Here is an 18,463-nt window from a genome sequence, read left to right as displayed (position 1 = left end):
CCTTTTACATTGAAATTCAGTTGTAATGCTTCAATGTTCAGGTCGACAAAAACACACAGGACAAAAACACTGAATAGTTACAAAGTATTTTAGGACATTCGCTGCTTTTTGGTCTACAGGAACTTTAAGGTTTTCTTTTTCTCCTTTTTTTTTAATGTGCATCAATGACACTATGGTGAAAAGCACTGCGGTGTCCATCCTTACCACTGCACAGCTTTCTGGTTCAAACTTCTCAGGAGGACTGTGGGTCAACTGTGAGTCGAGTTTGTGCATGTGGCGAGCAGTCGTTGTAGTTGTCTTGGGTGCAGCTACAAACACTCTAGCAGTCTTGGTTAATTGCTATGAGTTGGGCCAATCTTAAGGCATGTTCAGGCCCTGGTTCGAGCTTCCAATCCATAGTCTGGAAAACTCGGTATGACTGGGATCTTGCTTTGATTGAGGTTGCAACATTTAGCTGGCCGGAGTTTCCTTTTTACGCTGCACTTGGTCAAACAAACCGAACCTTTTGAACAGTGTATTCAAAAAAAAGACAACAAAACCAATGAATAAGAAACCTCTTTCATCTACTGGTTAACGCACGGCGTTATGGAAAACACAAATAGGAGTTGCCCTGCGTCAACCGATAGATGAGCCAGGTGTCTTGTTGGAGTCGCTTTCGTCCATTCATTTTCCTTGAAGCAGAAGGAGACCCACGTTTTTAAGTGGACCAGAGTTCGCTTCTTTGATCCTTATCAGAGTTTAACTTTGTATTTGATTGTGCAAACCGAACTCTCAGAGCAAACGGACTGGAGTTCGATTAAACAGGACTTAATCCTTTAGTCCCTTAGCCTTCCTCATTTGATCTGTTAGCCCGGCCAGCCATTCTAATTCGTTTCCCTATTTGATACGAGAAAAGGTGGATGTCACTTAGATTTCCATCGGACAGTACCAAAGAATACGGATGAAACTGTCTCTGGTTGCCATGGGATAGGCTTACAACCAATCAGAAAAGAGAAGTATGTGACGTAGACCGGAGAGCAGACAGACTGGCGTCAACAAAAGACACCCCAAATCGCATCTGGTGAAGTAGGAATGCCTCTTGTTGATCCACGGTGTTATCAGTGTTGCAGCAGCCATCTGGGTGGTTTTGAATCGTGACTCTTGAACTAATAGTCTTTACATAAAGCCCAACTCTGCTCTGCTGCGATTGGTTCGGTACGCTCAGGGTCACATGGTGGCAATACTGTGAAAAGAGTACGTGACTTATCTCATGAGGGAGAGTGTTCTCATCGCGAATGGGCAGTCCAGGCTAATGATCGGTAACGTGAACCATACTCTCTTTTCCACTGACTTCGGAAGTATCTGCAAACCCTGCAAAACGTTGCATGTACATGTCTTTTAAAGAGGAAAGACTGAACTGTGCAAAAATGCAACCCCACTGAGACCAGACAAAACACAACACCTGGCCATGCATGACATAACCCAAATGTACATTCACATATGAATGCAGGCAGAGAAGGAAAGAAAAAGTATAGGATTGAACATATTACCATAACAGAGTTATCACCGCCACAAAAATTAAGACAACCTTGCAGCAAGTTTAAGAAGAAACAGATAAACTCTCAGTTTGAGTTAAGGTGACAGGAGTTCATGCCAGTTTTACTGAATCACTATCAGTGAACATGCTCTAAAAAGGGTTCAGCTATGACTCAGCAAGCAAGCCACCACTTTCAATCGGAACAGAAGCGCAGTGTTTTACAGCGCGAGGTGTACAGTTCAACGTGACGTTGTACCTTCTGAAGTATTGACTCCAAACCCTGACAAACAGATCAAGGAGGCGCCGACCCCTCGCTGGAAAACCAGCAAAAATCTAAGGGCTTGACCCCGAGGCACCACGGCCCCCACCGCCCAACCCCCTCCACCTAAGCCACGCACAGATCTGCTCAGTCCTCCTCAACCTCGGCTGGTGTTGCTCATCAACACCTCCTGACTGGCGGCGACGACCGACCGCCAGGGCCTTCATGAGAGGAACATGCTCCAGGTTGGTTTCTGTGGCAAAGCTGTTAGAAGCACAAGTTCGTAAATAATAAACAGGGATACAAACATAACAGCTTATTAGCGGATAAAAGGGGGTGGTTTGCTATGGAGCCAAATCAAGGCCAAAAGTTTTGCTAATTTGAAAATAAAATTTGAATCTGAAAATTCTTTTTTACAGTTTAAATTTTATTTTTTTCAGTATCAGATCTTTTTTTCAGTTTCAAATCTTTTTATTTCAGTTTCAAATCTTTTTTTCAATTTCAAATTTTTTTTTTTCAGTTTCACGCCTTTTTTTCAGTTTCACATCTTTTCTTTCAGTTTCACTTCTTTTTTTTCAGTTTCAAATTTTTTTTTCAGGTTCAGACTTTTGGCCTTGATCTGGCGTGGGGGGCGTGGCATCAACTGAGAGGGGCGTGGCAAAGTCTGAACCTGAAAAAAAAATTTGAAACTGAAAAAAAAAGAAGTGAAACTGAAAAAAAAAGACGTGAAACTGAAAAAAAAAGATTTGAAACTGAAAAAAAGATTTGAAACTGAAATAAAAAGATTTGAAACTGAAAAAAAGAATTTTCAGGTTCAAATTTTATTTTCAAATTAGCAAAACTTTTGACCTTGATTTGGCTCTATAGTTTGCTCCTTCATTGTGCCTTTTTAATAAATTATAGACATTCAGTCAAACTGAGCTGATTTCGTTCTTCAGCACACTGATCTCCTTCCTCCTCCCCCCCTGCTTCAGTCCAAACAGAACATCCATCATGCTATATTTTTTATATTTTTGTCATAGAGAAAGACATAAACACAGATTTTCACAAGGCTGGCACGGCTAAATAAGAAAAATCGCAGGATTTCTGTGATATGTTTGCAGTGCTCCTATGGCAGCATGAAAGAACAGGGTGCACACAAGGTCGGAGGTTGCGCCTCAGAACAAGCAGCAGTTTGGTTTGTTTGCGTCGTAGTTTACATCTCAGCTTCCATCTCAGGAACTGTCCAGCTGTTGGTTGTTTTTTGTTTTGTTTTTTTTGCTTCTGCATCTTTGCAACATTGAAATGAACGCGGGCGTCTGTACATCAACTGCTCGGCGTCTCTTTTGGAGGAAGAGAATTTGTGCTTCTTCACAGCTGGGAGACTGGTAGATGATGCAAAACAGGGAAATCTGAGGAGAGAGGAATGACTCGTTAAACGGGCTACAAAGATGTCTAGAGATGCCTCAAAGGAAACGAAGCCAAACAAGCTGAAAGGTGACTTATTAATAATTCAAAAGGGGTAAATACAAGAAGGAGCCTCAGAAAATTACACACATCAAGGGAAAAAAGGGCTCAGTCTCTTGAAAGCCTTCAAATCACCTCCGAAGCTTCTCAAGATGTTTGCCACACTGGTGATTTTTCTCTTTTATGAAAATTCAATGAGGAATAAATAAAAATAACACCTGCACAGTGTTATGTAAGCTAGTTCAGTGGCCCTGTAATTCAGTCTGTGCAGCTGTTTCCACTTTGTACAGATGGGTGTGTTGACATACAGTATGCTGCTTCCGACTGAACCTTATTCCCTGATATCTACAGCACCTATCAAAAACTAAAATTACAACAGTTTTTCACAGTCATACATTCACACATACAGTACAAGCATTTGCACATTTTTCTACCCCTATTTTTAGTGTAAAAACATAAGAACATCTCATTGTATTGCGTCTTGGTCATTTGTCCGGTATTTCATATAAATTGTTCAAGTGGAAATGAGAAGTGACACTAAGAACTATGGAAGCATATGAGGAACTATATTCAAATTAAAATGCATTTGCGGAAATGCTTTTTCATTTTAAGAATGTGCCCGCATTATTTGAGTCAAAAATGAAATTGATAATATATAATCCGATTTGCATTTTAATTTTCGTATTCAACACTGCTCATTCTTGTACTTAATTCAAATTAAAAAGAAAAAGACGTTTGAGATTTAATTTTCAAATCATGCCCCAGCAAATAGTTCCCAATATTCAATTTTAAATCTAAAATTTGAAAATTAAAATGCATTTGCAGAAATGCTTTTTCATTTTAAGAATGTAGCTGCATTATTTGAGTCAAAACTAAAATTGATAATATATAATACGAATTGCATTTCAAAATCAAAATCAAAGAACCACTAAGGTAAGATGGTTTATTAATCATGTTTTTACTAAATGGTTCCATTGGGCTTGACACGAGTAAAGAATTAAAGAAAACTGCAGTTCATCGACTGAGATCCAATCAGGATGAATGTAAAGTAATGCCAGGTAGCATCACAGCTCAGCGAGAGTAAGTAGGGGTTGTCCAGTTCTCTTTATACAGTCTATGGTTTTTTTTTACACAAAACGAGGGATTAAAAAGTGGGGCACTTTCTTTTAAATGCGACTGTAGGACATGTCTCATTGATCAGCTAATACAGTATTACATTACACTGCACACGTCTAACGGATGGGTCCGCTCCGTCTCTCCCGCCAGACCAGCAGAGTCGGTAAATCCACCGGCTCTGTTCCTCAGAGCAGCCTGGCTTTCATCCAGCGTCTTATCTGCCCCTCAACCTACTACACTTTTCACATCCAAGTGTATTTCACGCTCAGAGTCTCACTTCGACCTTTCTATTTATAAAGTGTTTACTTAATATGTGCCTATCTTTACTGCACAGATGGTTACAGGCCTGGTGCCCCATCTATGTGTCTAATGTGGACGTAGCATCGCTGGCTGCATGCGCTGCTGCTACTGGGTCGTCTATTACTTGAAATACAGACAGCAGGTAAGTATCTGGTTCACGTTTGCAGGTTTTAAGACAAATAATATTTCTGAGTGAATTACAATAGCAAGTAATACCACAATGATGCAAGTCATCCTATTGTTACTTTACTGACAAAATCCTACAACTGACATTTTGAACGCTCTGTACTTAAACTATGTGTAATAAGTAGGAATGGGTGATATTTTACCGTTCACGATAAACCGTCAAAAAAATTCCTCACAATAAGAATTTGTCATCTCGCGGTAAAAATGATAAATTCCTGTTGATGACGTTTTTGTGTAAAGCTGATTTATGGTTCTGCGTTAAATCCACGCACAACGTACGTGAAGGAAGGAAGGAGGAAGGCAAGAAGGAAGGAAGGAAGGAGGAAGGCAAGAAGGAAGGAGAGAGCAGGAGGAAGGAAGGAAGGAAGGAAGGAAGGAAGGAAGGAAGGAAGGAAGGAAGGAAGGAAGGAAGGAAGGAAGGATGGAAGGAAGGAAGGAAGGAAGGAAGGAAGGAAGGAAGGAGATAGCAGGAGGAAGGAAGGAAGGAAGGAAGGAAGGAAGGAAGGAAGGAAGGAAGGAAGGAAGGAAGGAAGGAAGGAAGGATGGAAGGAAGGAAGGAAGGAAGGAAGGAAGGAAGGAAGGAAGGAAGGAAGGAAGGAAGGAAGGAAGGAAGGAAGGAAGGAAGGAAGGAAGGAAAGGGGAGAAGGAAGGGAGAAAACAAGGAAAGAAGGAAGGAAGGGAAAAAAGAAGGAAGGAAGGAAATGAGCCTGAAAGAAAGAAAGAAAGAAAGAAAGAAAGAAAGAAAGAAAGAAAGAAAGAAAGAAAGAAAGAAAGAAAGAAAGAAAGAAAGAAAGAAAGAAAGAAAGAAAGAAAGAAAGAAAGAAAGAAAGAAAGAAAGAAAGAAAGAAAGAAAGAAAAATTCCCATTGATGAGGTTTTTGTGTAACAAACATGGCGGATCTGAGAGTGAGATAGATTTATATTTACAAAGGTGGAGTTGAATTGGTATTTTTTTTATCGTCATTTTTATCGTTATCGGGATAAATGCCAGAAATTATCGTGATACATTTTTTAGTCCATACCGCCCATCCCTAGTAATAAGTGTAAAAAAAACTTTTATTAAGTTGTACTTTTATTACAATTCAGTTTTTTTTTTTTTAACCAGAAATGGTACCTTTCTTTGACTGAAACAAGACTTTGTACTTGTTACTGTTTTTTTTTTTTTTCGGAGTAAAAGTGACCTTGCAGTGGTCAAAAGGCTGCATTTCAACTTAATTTATTAGTCTCTTCTAACTCACAACGAACAGCTTTACTTGCTTTGTAATGAGATCGTTAAGATGCAGTGCATTCATTCAGAAACGGTTCATATTATGATGTTGCTTAACTCTGTCATCGTTATTTACTGCCCATTAAAGGTTTTCCGAGAAAGAAAGAGGAGAAAATCTCATACAAGTTAGATCTGTGCCCCTGGGAAAAACTTTTTTTTTTCTGTCTCACAGCTACAGTCTCCTTCTGTGAGGTCCAACAAACTTCCTCTTCCTTTCATTCCTTAACAGTCAGTGCTCTTTTCCATTCCTCAACATCTTGTGCATTCAGCACGTTCAGTGAGTGGACCGTCAGTTTCCATGACAGGCAGGCACACAGAAAACAAATTGTATTAAATTAGAGGCAGGATTATTCACTTCACTGAGCGCTGTGTCGCTCTGGTTCAGAGATATCTTAGACCTTGAGTCTGTTCCCCTCTTTCAGAGAGATGAGTCACTGGAAAGAAAGGAAGGGAATAATAAGTCTTAAAAAAATATTTCATCCTGTAAAGAGAAGGAACATCACAGCGCTGCAGCGGGGAAGCTGCTCTGAGCCGTCTCCTTGCATTATCAAAAGGGAGGCAAGCGCAGTCACTCTTCTTTGCTGCTTCTCATTCTCAGGAGCTGAGGGCTGCCAGCCATGCAAAAGTATACGCTAAAAAACAGAGGGGGTTGCCTGCACTGCGCTATGTCGGGGCGTCGGTGTGGTTATTGTGATATGTGAGCAGAAAGATCAGGTTTGCCAGCTGACTACCCATGCTCCACATACGTCTAACCCGTTTATCGTCACAGAAGGAGAGTGGGGTCGGAGCGAGGCCGTTACGACCCAGATGGAAGAAAAAGAGGCTGAAAACAGTCCGTCTTCAGCACGAGGCCGTTACTATTATCGATGATGTGTAGCTGACAGGGGGAGAGACTTACGCTGCCCGGCTCTCCGGCTCTCCTTCCTCGGCTCCATCAGTCACCTTTTATTGTAACTTGTGATTAACGATTTCTGACACCGTCTGTGTCGCATGCTACCTCTTTCCCCCAGCGTCAAAGACCACAACCTCTTCAAAGGGAGGCAACCACAAGTGGATTATCCTCGCCAGGTTTTTGCAGCCTGCTGGCGTGCGGCTTGTCTAATTGGCACAGCCCTCTTGGAGCAATTCCCCCCACAGGAGCCGTAAAAGTATCCCATTCTCTTTCAATTACCCTTTCTGTCCTTCGGCCCATCCCCACAGCCACATAACTCACTTAAGTATCCACACACGCTCCTATCAGCTCCTCCCTTCAAGTCTACTCTTCTCATTTTCAGAAAACCTGAAGGCCCAAGAGATACAAAAATTGGGCATTAAGACTGAGCACTAGAGGGTGTCGTAAGTGGAAATAGTAAAAAATATAATCAATTGCAATATTAGAAATTACTGTTTAGGTTGGAATTGTACCATTTTTTAATCACATATAGTTGTAATAAGTGATCCTTACTTACTTTGATCCAAGGGCGTAGGCTTGCATAGGGACAGTAGGGACATAACACTACCAACTTTTCAGGAGGCTCAAATTGCCAACTTCTCCACCAACTTTTAAGCAACCTTATTTGAAACTTATTTGAATTATATAATGAGTTCAGATATATAGGTAATTTAGATTGTCTTCCCAAATGTTGTAAGGATAAAATTGACCCTACAGTTATTAAGTTAATTATTTTAAAGCAATGTATTACTCTTGTGGTGAAGGACAATGTAGGCTAACATGTAGTTCCATATATAGGTTAAGTAGTAGTTAAGAGATTATTAATAAGTTTGTATTTATTGTGTATGTTAATATAATTTAAGTTATGTTCAAATATTGAAATTTAAATAGCATCCTGGAATATTCTGGAAGTTTTCAAAATGTTTCTTTAGTAGTTTTTGAAAACAAAGGTTTGAATGGAACCGTGTATCAGGTGAACCAATACACATGAAAGTTAGTATAAGTCGATACAGATTTATTTTGCATTGATCATTTAGCCTATCAATTAATTAGGTTCATATTCGTGACAAATGTAGCCCTGACCCCCGTTCACCCAATCTGTTTGGTCTTATTAATGTCCCGTCCCCAGCAAAAAGTGTACATGCAGGTTATGCTGTTATATCGTCCCTACCAATGTTGAGACCAAACCTACGCCCTTGCTTTGATCGCACGTCAAACTGCACAGCGCATATTTTATGTTTTTCCTGACTTACAAAGGTTTAAAGTTGTCTGGATTTTCATAACACCTAGTTGTCAAGCCATGCAGGGTTGATTAAGAGATAAATAGATTTTGAAAGGGCAGAGACTTTTTACAAATGGCTTTAACTTTATCTGTATATACCCCCCCCCCCCCCACACACACACACACACACACACACACACACACACACACACACAGCAAAATAGAAGATTTACGTTTCAAGATCTAACAGAGCCAAAGAGTTTGAGAGGTTTATCTTACCAAATGGAGAGGGTGCTGATAGTTTGGGATTCAAGCCGGTAGATGTTTCCAGGTGCTGACGAAAGCGGTGGGAATGAGAGAATAGGGCACAGTAGTGATGCTGTTCCACGCATCAAGTGTGGGGTCGTAGCAGTCTAGAGTTTTACACCGCTGCGTGCCAAAGTACCCGCCCACCACATACAGTTTGTTTCCTGAAGCCACAGCCTGGCAGCTCATCCGCTTCGCCGTCACGTCACCCACTTTAGTCCACTGGTAGTTCTCGCTGCTGAACTTGTAAGCTGAGCATGCTGAGAATTCTGTATCTCCACCCATGACAAATATCTGGTTTCCCAGGACGGCAGCGGCCGTGTAGCGCCAAGGTTGGGGGCAGGACGCCGGCACAGTCCAGCGGTTCTCCTGCGGGTCGTAGCACTGCACCTTGGGCAATTTGTCGTGGGTGACGCTAGTTCCTCCGAAGGCAAACAGCTTGAGCTTCACGCTGACCACTGCTGCGTTACTCACACCTTCTCTCAGCGGAGCCACCATGGTCCACTTGTTTGCCACTGGATCGAACTGCTCCACCTGTTTGAGCGACACAGACGGAGAAGCCGGGAGGCAGCCGGTTGCAGCAGTGTGCCCTCCTACGACGTAGAGGCAGTGCTTCAGCTCCGCGGAGCCGTGGCCGAACCTGGCGATGAGCATGGGCGCTGCCTTTGACCATTCTTCGTGGACCGTATCATAGACCCATACATCTTTGGACACACCATTCTCTGACCCTCTTCCCCCGGTGATGTACACCTTACAGCCAATAGCACATGCGCTGAATTCCTTCCTGGGACTGGGAATGTCTGCTTTTGGGATGATCTCTTTGGCCTTCTGGTCCACCAAGTACAGCTTGTCACACATGAAAGTCTGCCCGCCGAGAAGGAAGAGGGCATGACTGGTTTTTCGGGGTCGAGCACACGGGCTGTTAACGACACCATCATTCTGCAAGATCTTCAGCTTACAGCGAATAGCTTCATCTACCAGTTCCTTGCTCTTAGCTTGGGCGTTGATCAGCTCCTCTGTTGAAACGTTCTCCATCAAAAAGATAGCAGGAAGCAGGGCGAGGCGGACTGTTCTCAGGAGCTCTGGTAGATGGGAGTGTCTCCTTTCCAGGTCGTAGTTGATCCAGTTCAGAGCAGCGTCATAAACCAGTCTCTCATCTTCTGTCTCTAGCTCCTCGTGTGACAAAAGCTGCACCACCATATCTTTGGGCAGTTGGAGGAAGTCTTCTGTCTTGCAGATAGCAGGGAAATTGCTTAGACACATGCCCCAGGAGAGCTCTGACAGCTTGGTACACTGGTGGGCGTCAGACAGCAACAGCATGCCAAGGCAGTTGGTCGGGTGAAGGTTTCTCTCCAAGAACTCGGCACAGGCATCACGGATGTCCTGAAACTCCAGCATGTCCCCAGCTTCCAGCAGCGACTCTGCGTTCTCCTCGTTGATAACCACGCGCGACGAGTATGCGTAATCCAGCAGGAGCTCCAAAACCTCCGGATGGATCGAGTCTCGGAAGTTGACCTCTCTGGCCTGACTCTCCCTCAGACCGCCGCTGAACATGGCCTCGAAGTAGCGGCTGCAGGCCGCCAGCACGGCACGATGGCAGGGAAAGGAGCGGGTGCCCGCGTGCAGCAGAACGTCCGTGAAAAGTCTTTGCTGCCGCAGCGAGTTGAGGTGCATGAGGACGCTGTCTGCGTAGGACGACTTGTGGAAAAGATAGATATTCATGGAGCCGGTGCTGACCCGCGACTTTCGGTTCTCATGGACGCACACGGACATTTTCATTGAATCCTGAAACAAAGAGGGGAAAAATGTATATATAGCTGTAAATAAATAGCAAGTAAATAGCACTCTTAAATACATCAGCATACTAAAGTATATCAACCGTACATAGACTAGATTGTTTATCTTCATGGTCAATCAAAAAAAGCAGTCAAATCAGTCAGTAAAGTGGTCTAATGTGCAAAGTTATCCTCTGTAGTGACTGCACCAAATGCAAACACTGTTCTTAATGAAATCTTGAATTTTTCAGGGCTTTTTCTTCCTTTTCTTTTGTTTAACAAAAATTAGGTGCTTCTGAAAAGAAATAAGATGATCAAGTTAATAAAGTGAAAATGCAGCTCAAAACAGAGCAAGTCTCCATCTTTCAGACACACTGGCTCACAAATAACTGTTCATTTTTCAGACAAAGTCTGAAGAAAAGGAGGAAATAAAGAGAAAAGCCTCTCAAAAATGTACGAAACTGACTCCACTCCCTCCCCCGTAAATCACAGCCCCCATCTTCAGCGTCCTCGCCCAGAGCAAACTTTCATTCCACGCAATTTCCCAGACACGTCAAATCCCTCCTGCACTCCCGAAGGCCCTGCCCGACCTTGCAGATTATTTTAACAGACTTTTTTAAGTTCTCTGGGTGCTCCGAACTCAACAAGTGCCTGCTAAAAATTTGATAAAAATGTGAAATCTCTGAAATGGTTGTAGCACATAGCACGTCTGCAGCTTCCTCATTGACAGAAAGCCGCTGCAAAGTGCGGTCACCTTGCAACCTGCCAGTTACTGTGGATTCCAGGGATTCCAAACATTGAAGGCAAGACGGGTTGGAAAACAACCATCAAACCTTTCACAACATTTGTGAGGCATGATATATCTCTCCTTCTCATCTCCAGTTCAGCTCATCTGAATAGTGCCCAAAGGGAAATGAAATGTTTGATCTGTCTCACTGTGCAAACAGGTTTTGACAACTCTTGACAATTGATGTTGCAATTAAAGAATTCAGCTCCTTCAGAAGGCAATTGCTCCACAAACCTGCAAGTGGTGGCGGCGGCGAGATTTCCAATAATCGAGACTGATCTTTTTTTTTTCAGTCCTAGACAGAGACAGCTCAAAAGTTCCCAGGTGTCATAAATGATTCCTAACACAGCTGAGCCACACAGAGCAGCGGATGGTTTCTTTTTTGTCCTTGCGTTACATCATCTGAAAATCAGAAAGCAGTCTTGTGAATATGAAATCCCGCCTGGAGCCTTTAGGTGCACATGTAAAGGGAAGCAGGGATTTCTGATGAGCAGCGTCACTCACAACTTCGGCTTCGTGTCTTTGAATACCGAATGAATCACTATGAACTTGCCCTTTGATGATGAGCAAAGCAGTACTTCCAACTGCTCTGCGTGAAGTCTGCCATCAGCATTCACAATTCTCTGTGTCTTTTTTTCTACATACAGTAGGGATGGACTAAAAAATGTATCACGATAATTTCTGTCATTTATCCCGATAACGATAAAAATGACGATAAAAAAAATACCAATTCAACTCCACCTTTGTAACTATAAATCTATCTCGCTCTCAGATCCGCCATATTTGTCATCAACGGGAATTTATCTTTCTTTCTTTCTTTCTTTCTTTCTTTCTTTCTTTCTTTCTTTCTTTCTTTCTTTCTTTCTTTCTCTTTCTTTCTTTCTTTCTTTCTTTCTTTCCTTCCTTCCTTCCTTCCTTCTTTTTTCCCTTCCTTCCTCCTTTCCTCCTGCTCTTTCCTTCCTTCTTCCCTTCCTCTTTTCTCCCTTCCTTCCTCCTTTCCTTGTTTTCTCCCTTCCTTCTCCCCTTTCCTTCCTTCCTTCCTTTCTTCCTTCATTTTTCCCCTTCCTTCCTCCTTTCCTCCTGCTCTTTCCTTCCTTCTTCCCTTCCTCTTTTCTCCCTTCCTTCCTCCTTTCCTTGTTTTCTCCCTTCCTTCTCCCCTTTCCTTCCTTCCTTCCTTTCTTCCTTCATTTTTCCCCTTCCTTCCTTCTTTCCTCCTGCTCTCTCTTTCCTTCTTCCCTTCCTCTTTTCTCCCTTCCTTCCTTCCTTCCTTCCTTCCTTCCTTCCTTCCTTCCTTCCTTCCTTCCTTGCTTCCTTCCTTCCTTCCTTCCTTCCTTCCTTCCTTCCTTCCTTCCTTCCAAAAATCAGCTTTACACAAAAAAATCATCAACGGGAATTTATCGTTTTTACCGCGACATGACAAATTCTTATCGTGAGGAATTTTTTGACGGTATATCGTGAACGGTAAAATATCGCCCATTCCTAACATCCAGTATTATATGTTGAAATCTTCCTTCTCATCTGGTACCTTCAGTGTGGCCTTGCACTTATCTCACTGCACTGCTTCTGGTCCTCTCAAGACTCATAATGGATTTTAGAATACGAATTATCATAAGTCAATCACATACAAATAGTTCAGCTGGATTTATTCCAAAACTGGGAACGTCCTCTCGTCTGGCATCGCCTTTAATGGGAACGTCCCTGCTCGGTTCCTCACCTCCACTCGTCAACTCCTACACTCTAATTAGACTCTGTAAGGATGTGGATCTGAATATGTGACACTAACAAGTGACGGGTTTAATTGGAGAGGTTGTGCATATGCTAATAATTATCAAGTTAATAAATATGACCCTCTGCAGTTTGGGGACTGAGGCACAAGAGATAATTAGTTGAAAAGCAGGTTCAGTAGGAACTCTGCTGAATGTACTGCAGTAAAACCAGCAGCAGCGGTAAAGGTAATGTCCTGCCTACGGGGGAACAGAACGATTATGAACCAATGGGCTTTTCAGCGTCATTTTACTGAAGACTCCACAGTTGCTTTGTGCTAAATGTTGTAATTTTGTGCCCCAGTTTGGTTGCTTTCCATCCAACTGAAGGGGTACTGTTTTAATCGTCATGGTGGCCGTTTTTGTTTGTGATTGTCGCATGGTTATTCTGGTCCCGTTTTGATCTGTACTTGTTTTGGATCTGAATTAAATCTACATCTGAGGTGTTACTGGCAAACCTGCAGCAATTTTGGTTGTTTTGAATAGTGACTTTCGGACCCACCCGTATGACTCAACATATACAACTCAACTCAGATCCATTTTCAAAAAGAAAGTTCTTGCTAAATAAAAGGCTAGTTTGCATCTTCAGCTGATACAATTTCAGATAGATAGATGTGGGCTGACTCTTTGGGCCCTGGCTGAGAGATGCCATAAGACGGAAATGTCACTATTGTGACTCTTTGATCAAACAACTAGCAGTTTCTGTGTCCGTGTTCAAACTTCCGCAGTAAAATATTTCCCTCTGACAAACAACCATGTCATTATTCAACATTATCTTATCTTGATGCAGGCGAAGCGTTGGCCCAGCCTTGTTGTCAGACATGCCAACATGCTCCTCTGTTGTCCAAACAGTTTCAAGTCAGGAATTTCAACAACGTCTACATTTTCTTCTCCCGGCACTTTTGAATGACATCCAGCTCCACGCGACTATCAACGAGTATTTGCTTGGATGATCCATGATTTGCATTTCCTCAAATGGCCCCGCTCACCATACGCGTACAGTGTGGGAAAGGTGAACAACAAGAGAGCTGGAAAGCACTTTATTATTTACATATCAAACATTAAAACTTGGTATTAGCAGAGAGAGTTGACATACATGTCAACTTCAAATAGAAATAAATCCTCTGCTTTTATATATTGTAATGTACAAAGACTCATAACAGATTTTATTTAGTTCCAATACTCCTCAACAACGATCAAACACACATCAAACACACCTCTTTACAATGTTATTATGATGAATTGTCATCTTAAATCTGAGCCTCATGAAAAGAATTTGCCAAACATATGTTGTAGTACACCTATGCACAAAAACTCTGTTTTCAGGGTACTGCAAAACGCATCTCATGAGGGGTTTTTTTCTAACCTTGGGTCTCTACGATGTAATAGACTCAACTTTTTGCCATTAAAGAGTTGTATGTAGTTTTGGGTTTGTTCTAGAGCCATTAGCTCTGTCCTATGGCAAGCCTCTTTCGACCAATCAAAAAGCACTTAGGCCATCTCTGCTGTTTTCAGGAGGAACCTCTCCTTGTGATATACGTTCTTCGTTGCTCTTAAGTATTTCCAGCCTTTGGGAGTTATGATGGGTGTAAATCTGCTCTAGATTAGAATTAAATGTCAGACAATGAGCATAATACGGTCGCCTTAATCAAGATTAACTGTAAACATCCAAGAGCGGGTTATTTGGTAATCAGAATCTAAACTTTCATCACTCTTGTAGCAAACAGTGAATTTTAACAACTTGGGTGTGACAAGCTTGTGTAAAAATTCCAGACATATCATTAAAAGTCTCTTGTTTCACAGCGTAAATGAGGATATAAGAGATATTTGAAAAAGGAAAACCCTCCAACATTTCCTCTTGGGCATTACTTGAATCCCCTAAAAGCAGTGTGACTTGTTACACAGTTACAACTTGCTAATCCTCAAAAATGGGAGAATATGTCGAATGCCTGACAACCTGAGAGCAGTTTCTTGCTATGTGTGGACTGTGTTGCAACTACAGCCACTACCCCCCCCCCCCCCAAACTACAAGATCAATCTCAACGTGAAGTAGTTGGGGATGGTATAACATATTAATGCCTCACCAGAGATCAGGTGGGGTGGGAGATGTTACAAAAACAAGTAAGAGTCAGCGAGATTTTGAAAACAAAAGAAAAGGTACAGCCCCTTTCTTCTTAAGCCACACCTCCGATGCCTGTTCACCAAAGAAAAACAGTTTGACAGACATGGTTGAATAACTTTGCTGGGGTCACTCACAATGACTGGATGGTGTTTTTTAGAGCCGTCTTGCTTCCAGATGATAGGTATTTTTATTTTGATGTGAGACTAATAAAATAAAATGAATTGTGTTATTAGTGTGTTCAAGGGGAAAGTAGCCTCAGAAAAAGGTCTCCTATTCAACCTTAGAGGTTCAATTTGCAATTGCATAGTAGTTTTACAAAAAAAATAATAAAAAAAACAGAAGAAACAATACCTCCTCATCATCTATAGTATCCTCCAAAAAGCTAAAACTGGCCCTGTTGAACACTGAGGTGAGTTTGTCTGGCATCTTTCTTAGCCATTTTGCAGACTAATAAATAAATAAGAGCCAGTCTATCCTACAATGAACTGATCTACAACCGTGGCAGCAGTGCCAGGGTGTGTTGCTTGGCTGTGAGAGATGTTCTCTTTGCCTCACTGACACCAGATCCACAAGCAGGAAACCCACGCTCCACGCAGCCTGTGGAGTGTCTCCGAGGGCTGGCTGCTGGCTGTAGTCTGTTTTAAAATCATTGCCAGGTGTTCACGGTCGACCATGCACACAGGAAGAGGAATGGGAGGGAGAGAACTTCAAAAGTAAACACCAGGCTTATGTGGACTTAACTCCGTGCATCTGCCGCTCGAGATGCAAAACAAAGACCAAACACAGGCGGATATCGATCTTCATGTTTGCGTCAGTGCTAATCCTAAAACTGAATCAAATTTACAGCTTCACACCAGCTGCTCCCACTCATCAAGCTGTCTAATTTGGAGCAAATACATTTTTCCTCACAATGACACCACGCAGAGCATGCAACACCTGGTGTCCCTTTAAACATGGCCTGAGCATGTATGAAGAGAAGTAGCCTACCAGGAAAGAGCACATAGGACGGAAACAATTGTTGTGCAAACAGCAGTAACATAATATTGACATAATCATTCAGAGCAGTGGCGTCAATTCAGTGGAAGCTAAGGTATGGCACAGAACTTAACTAGAGTATTAATCAACACGTCCAGCAAACACTCATCACAGAAGTCTGCTATGGAGCTTATCTGTGTGGTCAAGAAAATTGGAACTTTTTCAAATGCAGAGCCGCTCACTGCAAAAACTCAAAATCTTACCAGGAATATTTGTCTTATTTCTAGTTAAAATGTCTAATTTTTAGTCAAAAAATCTCATTACACTTAAAACAAGACTCATTACCAGAAAAATAACTTGTTATTTGACCATTTTCACCTGTTTCAAGTAAATTTTCACTTGAAATAAGTGGAAAAATCTGCCAGTGGAACAAGATTTATCTTCTCATTACAAGCAAAAAAATCTTGTTCCACTGGCAGATTTTTCTACTTATTTTAAGTGAAACTCTGCTTGAAACAGGTGAAAATGGTTGTTTTTGAGTCTTGTCTTAAATGTAATGAGATTAAAAAAAAAAAAAAAAATGAGACTAAAAATTAGACATTTTAACGAGAAATAAGACAAATATTCTTGTTAAGATTTTGAGTTTTTGCAGTGTATAATAACTAGTGAAATCGATCATGTTGTTCTTATTTGCATTTGTAGTTATTCCATAAATGTATTTGAAAAAAACAAAAATGTACATTTAACCCTTGAAGCAAAGGTGTGGCGGCTGCCATACCTTGCCATACCTTGCCATACCCAATTGACGCCCCTGATTCAGAGGATGGCAACATTTTGCTTCCATTGCCGGCGCTGGCTGTTGCGCGTGAGCGTCTCCATCACCGGGAGGCTCCAGGAGGGCGCAGCCGCTCTCACAACTCACACGTCCATTCACCAGCTGCACTTGCTCACACACAAGAAAAAATGTGATTATTTTATTTACCTCTCCGGGTGAAAGCAGGAGTTCAATTGCGCCAGCAGTGTCCCTGCAACATGCCACTCGTGAAAGAGCCACGATGCACACTTTGCGCCCGGGGAGCGGGACTCCGTGGTGGTTCCAGGCGGATTCTAGTCGTTTCCCACCACGATGCCAACAACAAAATCCGGAAAAAAAGAAATTAATGATAAAGATATATCTATGTGGGGGGAAAAAAAGGATTGAGGAGACTGGGTCTGGTGCGAGGGACGTGTGGAGGCGTTCCTGCCGCGCCGATGCTCCGCTGCCGTGTGCGACTCCAACGCTTTGCGCTTCCACTGAAATCAATGGGTGTGTTTACGCCGAGGACAGGAGGAGGAGGAGGGGGGAGCGGCGCTCCGCGCAGGAAACACAGCGAGAGACAAAGAGGGGCATGCATGCATGGGGATGTGGAGGGGAGGTGGTCTCACAAGGCAGCAGCAGACACAACCCCCCTCCATCACACACGAAACAAGAAAGTAACTATTATAGTCAGGGGCGAAAATCCCGGGGGGGACAGGGGGGACAAGTCCCCCCCATTAGTAAAGCTGTCCCCCCCCCCCCCCTAGAATAATTTGAGACAGAATTAATAATTTTGGAACAATGTAGTAGTATTTAGTAGTGATGCACCAAAATGAAAATTTGTGGCCGAAACCGAAATCGAAAATAATAATAAACAGTAAAATCTCATTACACTTAAAACAATACTCATCACTGGAAAAAAACAACAATTTTCACCTGTTTCAAGTAGATTTTCACTTGAAATAAGTAGAAAAATCTGCCAGTGGGACAAGATTTATCTTCTTATTACAAGCAAAAAAATCTTGTTCCACTGGCAGATCTTTCTACTTATTTCAAGTGAAAATCTACTTAAAACAGGTGAAAATTGTTGTTTTTTCCAGTGATGAGTCTTGTTTTAAGTGTAATGAGATTTTTTTAACTAAAAATGAGACATTTTAACTTGAAATAAGACAAATATTCTTGTTAAGATTTTGGGTTTTTGCAGTGTATTATGTCAGATGTGCTGTATTATTGCCACCTTCCACCTAATACCATTGTTTTGTATTACTATAAGAAAGGTCTTCTGCCTGTTTGCGAGATAGAGATGAAAATGTCAAAATACTGTATTAAAGGAAGGCTAAAACTTTTATTCCTTGTCCCCCACTGGATTTATTCTCTAAAATGTTACTGTTTATTGTCCCCCCCAACTATGAAACGGGATTTTCGCCCCTGATTATAGTCATTTTTCAGCAAAATCCGTCAAAGATTTCAACTGAAAACCTTATAGGCTACTAGTTTCAGGAGAAGCAGTCTGGACTCTTCAGTCGTCCCCAGCACACTGGCGCTCTAAGAGCTTTAATTTGAACTGTCCAGGCTTCAGTTTGGGATTTCAGTCGAGTGGTCCTCCGTCTTTGGGGTCCCCCCCAGTGGGTCTCAAGATTAACCTTTTGTTGTCTACTGTGGGATATCTCCTGAGGCCTTTAACGGTTTAGTAACCG

The 18,463-nt window shown here is 42.1% G+C and overlaps 1 protein-coding gene across 1 annotated transcript; it reads right to left on the bottom strand.

Annotated features, from left to right (window-relative positions):
• Positions 1–2,546: 2,546 nt before the first annotated feature.
• On the bottom strand, positions 2,547–17,238 carry enc1 (ectodermal-neural cortex 1). Its single transcript, XM_061733312.1, has 3 exons — positions 16,953–17,238; positions 8,522–10,333; positions 2,547–3,166 (listed from the first exon to the last, which is right to left on the bottom strand). The coding sequence occupies exon 2, from the start codon at positions 10,325–10,327 to the stop codon at positions 8,552–8,554; it is 1,776 nt and encodes a 591-aa protein (XP_061589296.1). The 5' UTR covers positions 10,328–10,333; positions 16,953–17,238; the 3' UTR covers positions 2,547–3,166; positions 8,522–8,551.
• Positions 17,239–18,463: the final 1,225 nt, after the last annotated feature.

The sequence above is a fragment of the Cololabis saira genome, chromosome 11 (assembly GCF_033807715.1).
Source record: "Cololabis saira isolate AMF1-May2022 chromosome 11, fColSai1.1, whole genome shotgun sequence".
NCBI lineage: Eukaryota > Metazoa > Chordata > Actinopteri > Beloniformes > Belonidae > Cololabis > Cololabis saira.
This window is presented reverse-complemented; position numbering and strand designations above follow the sequence as displayed.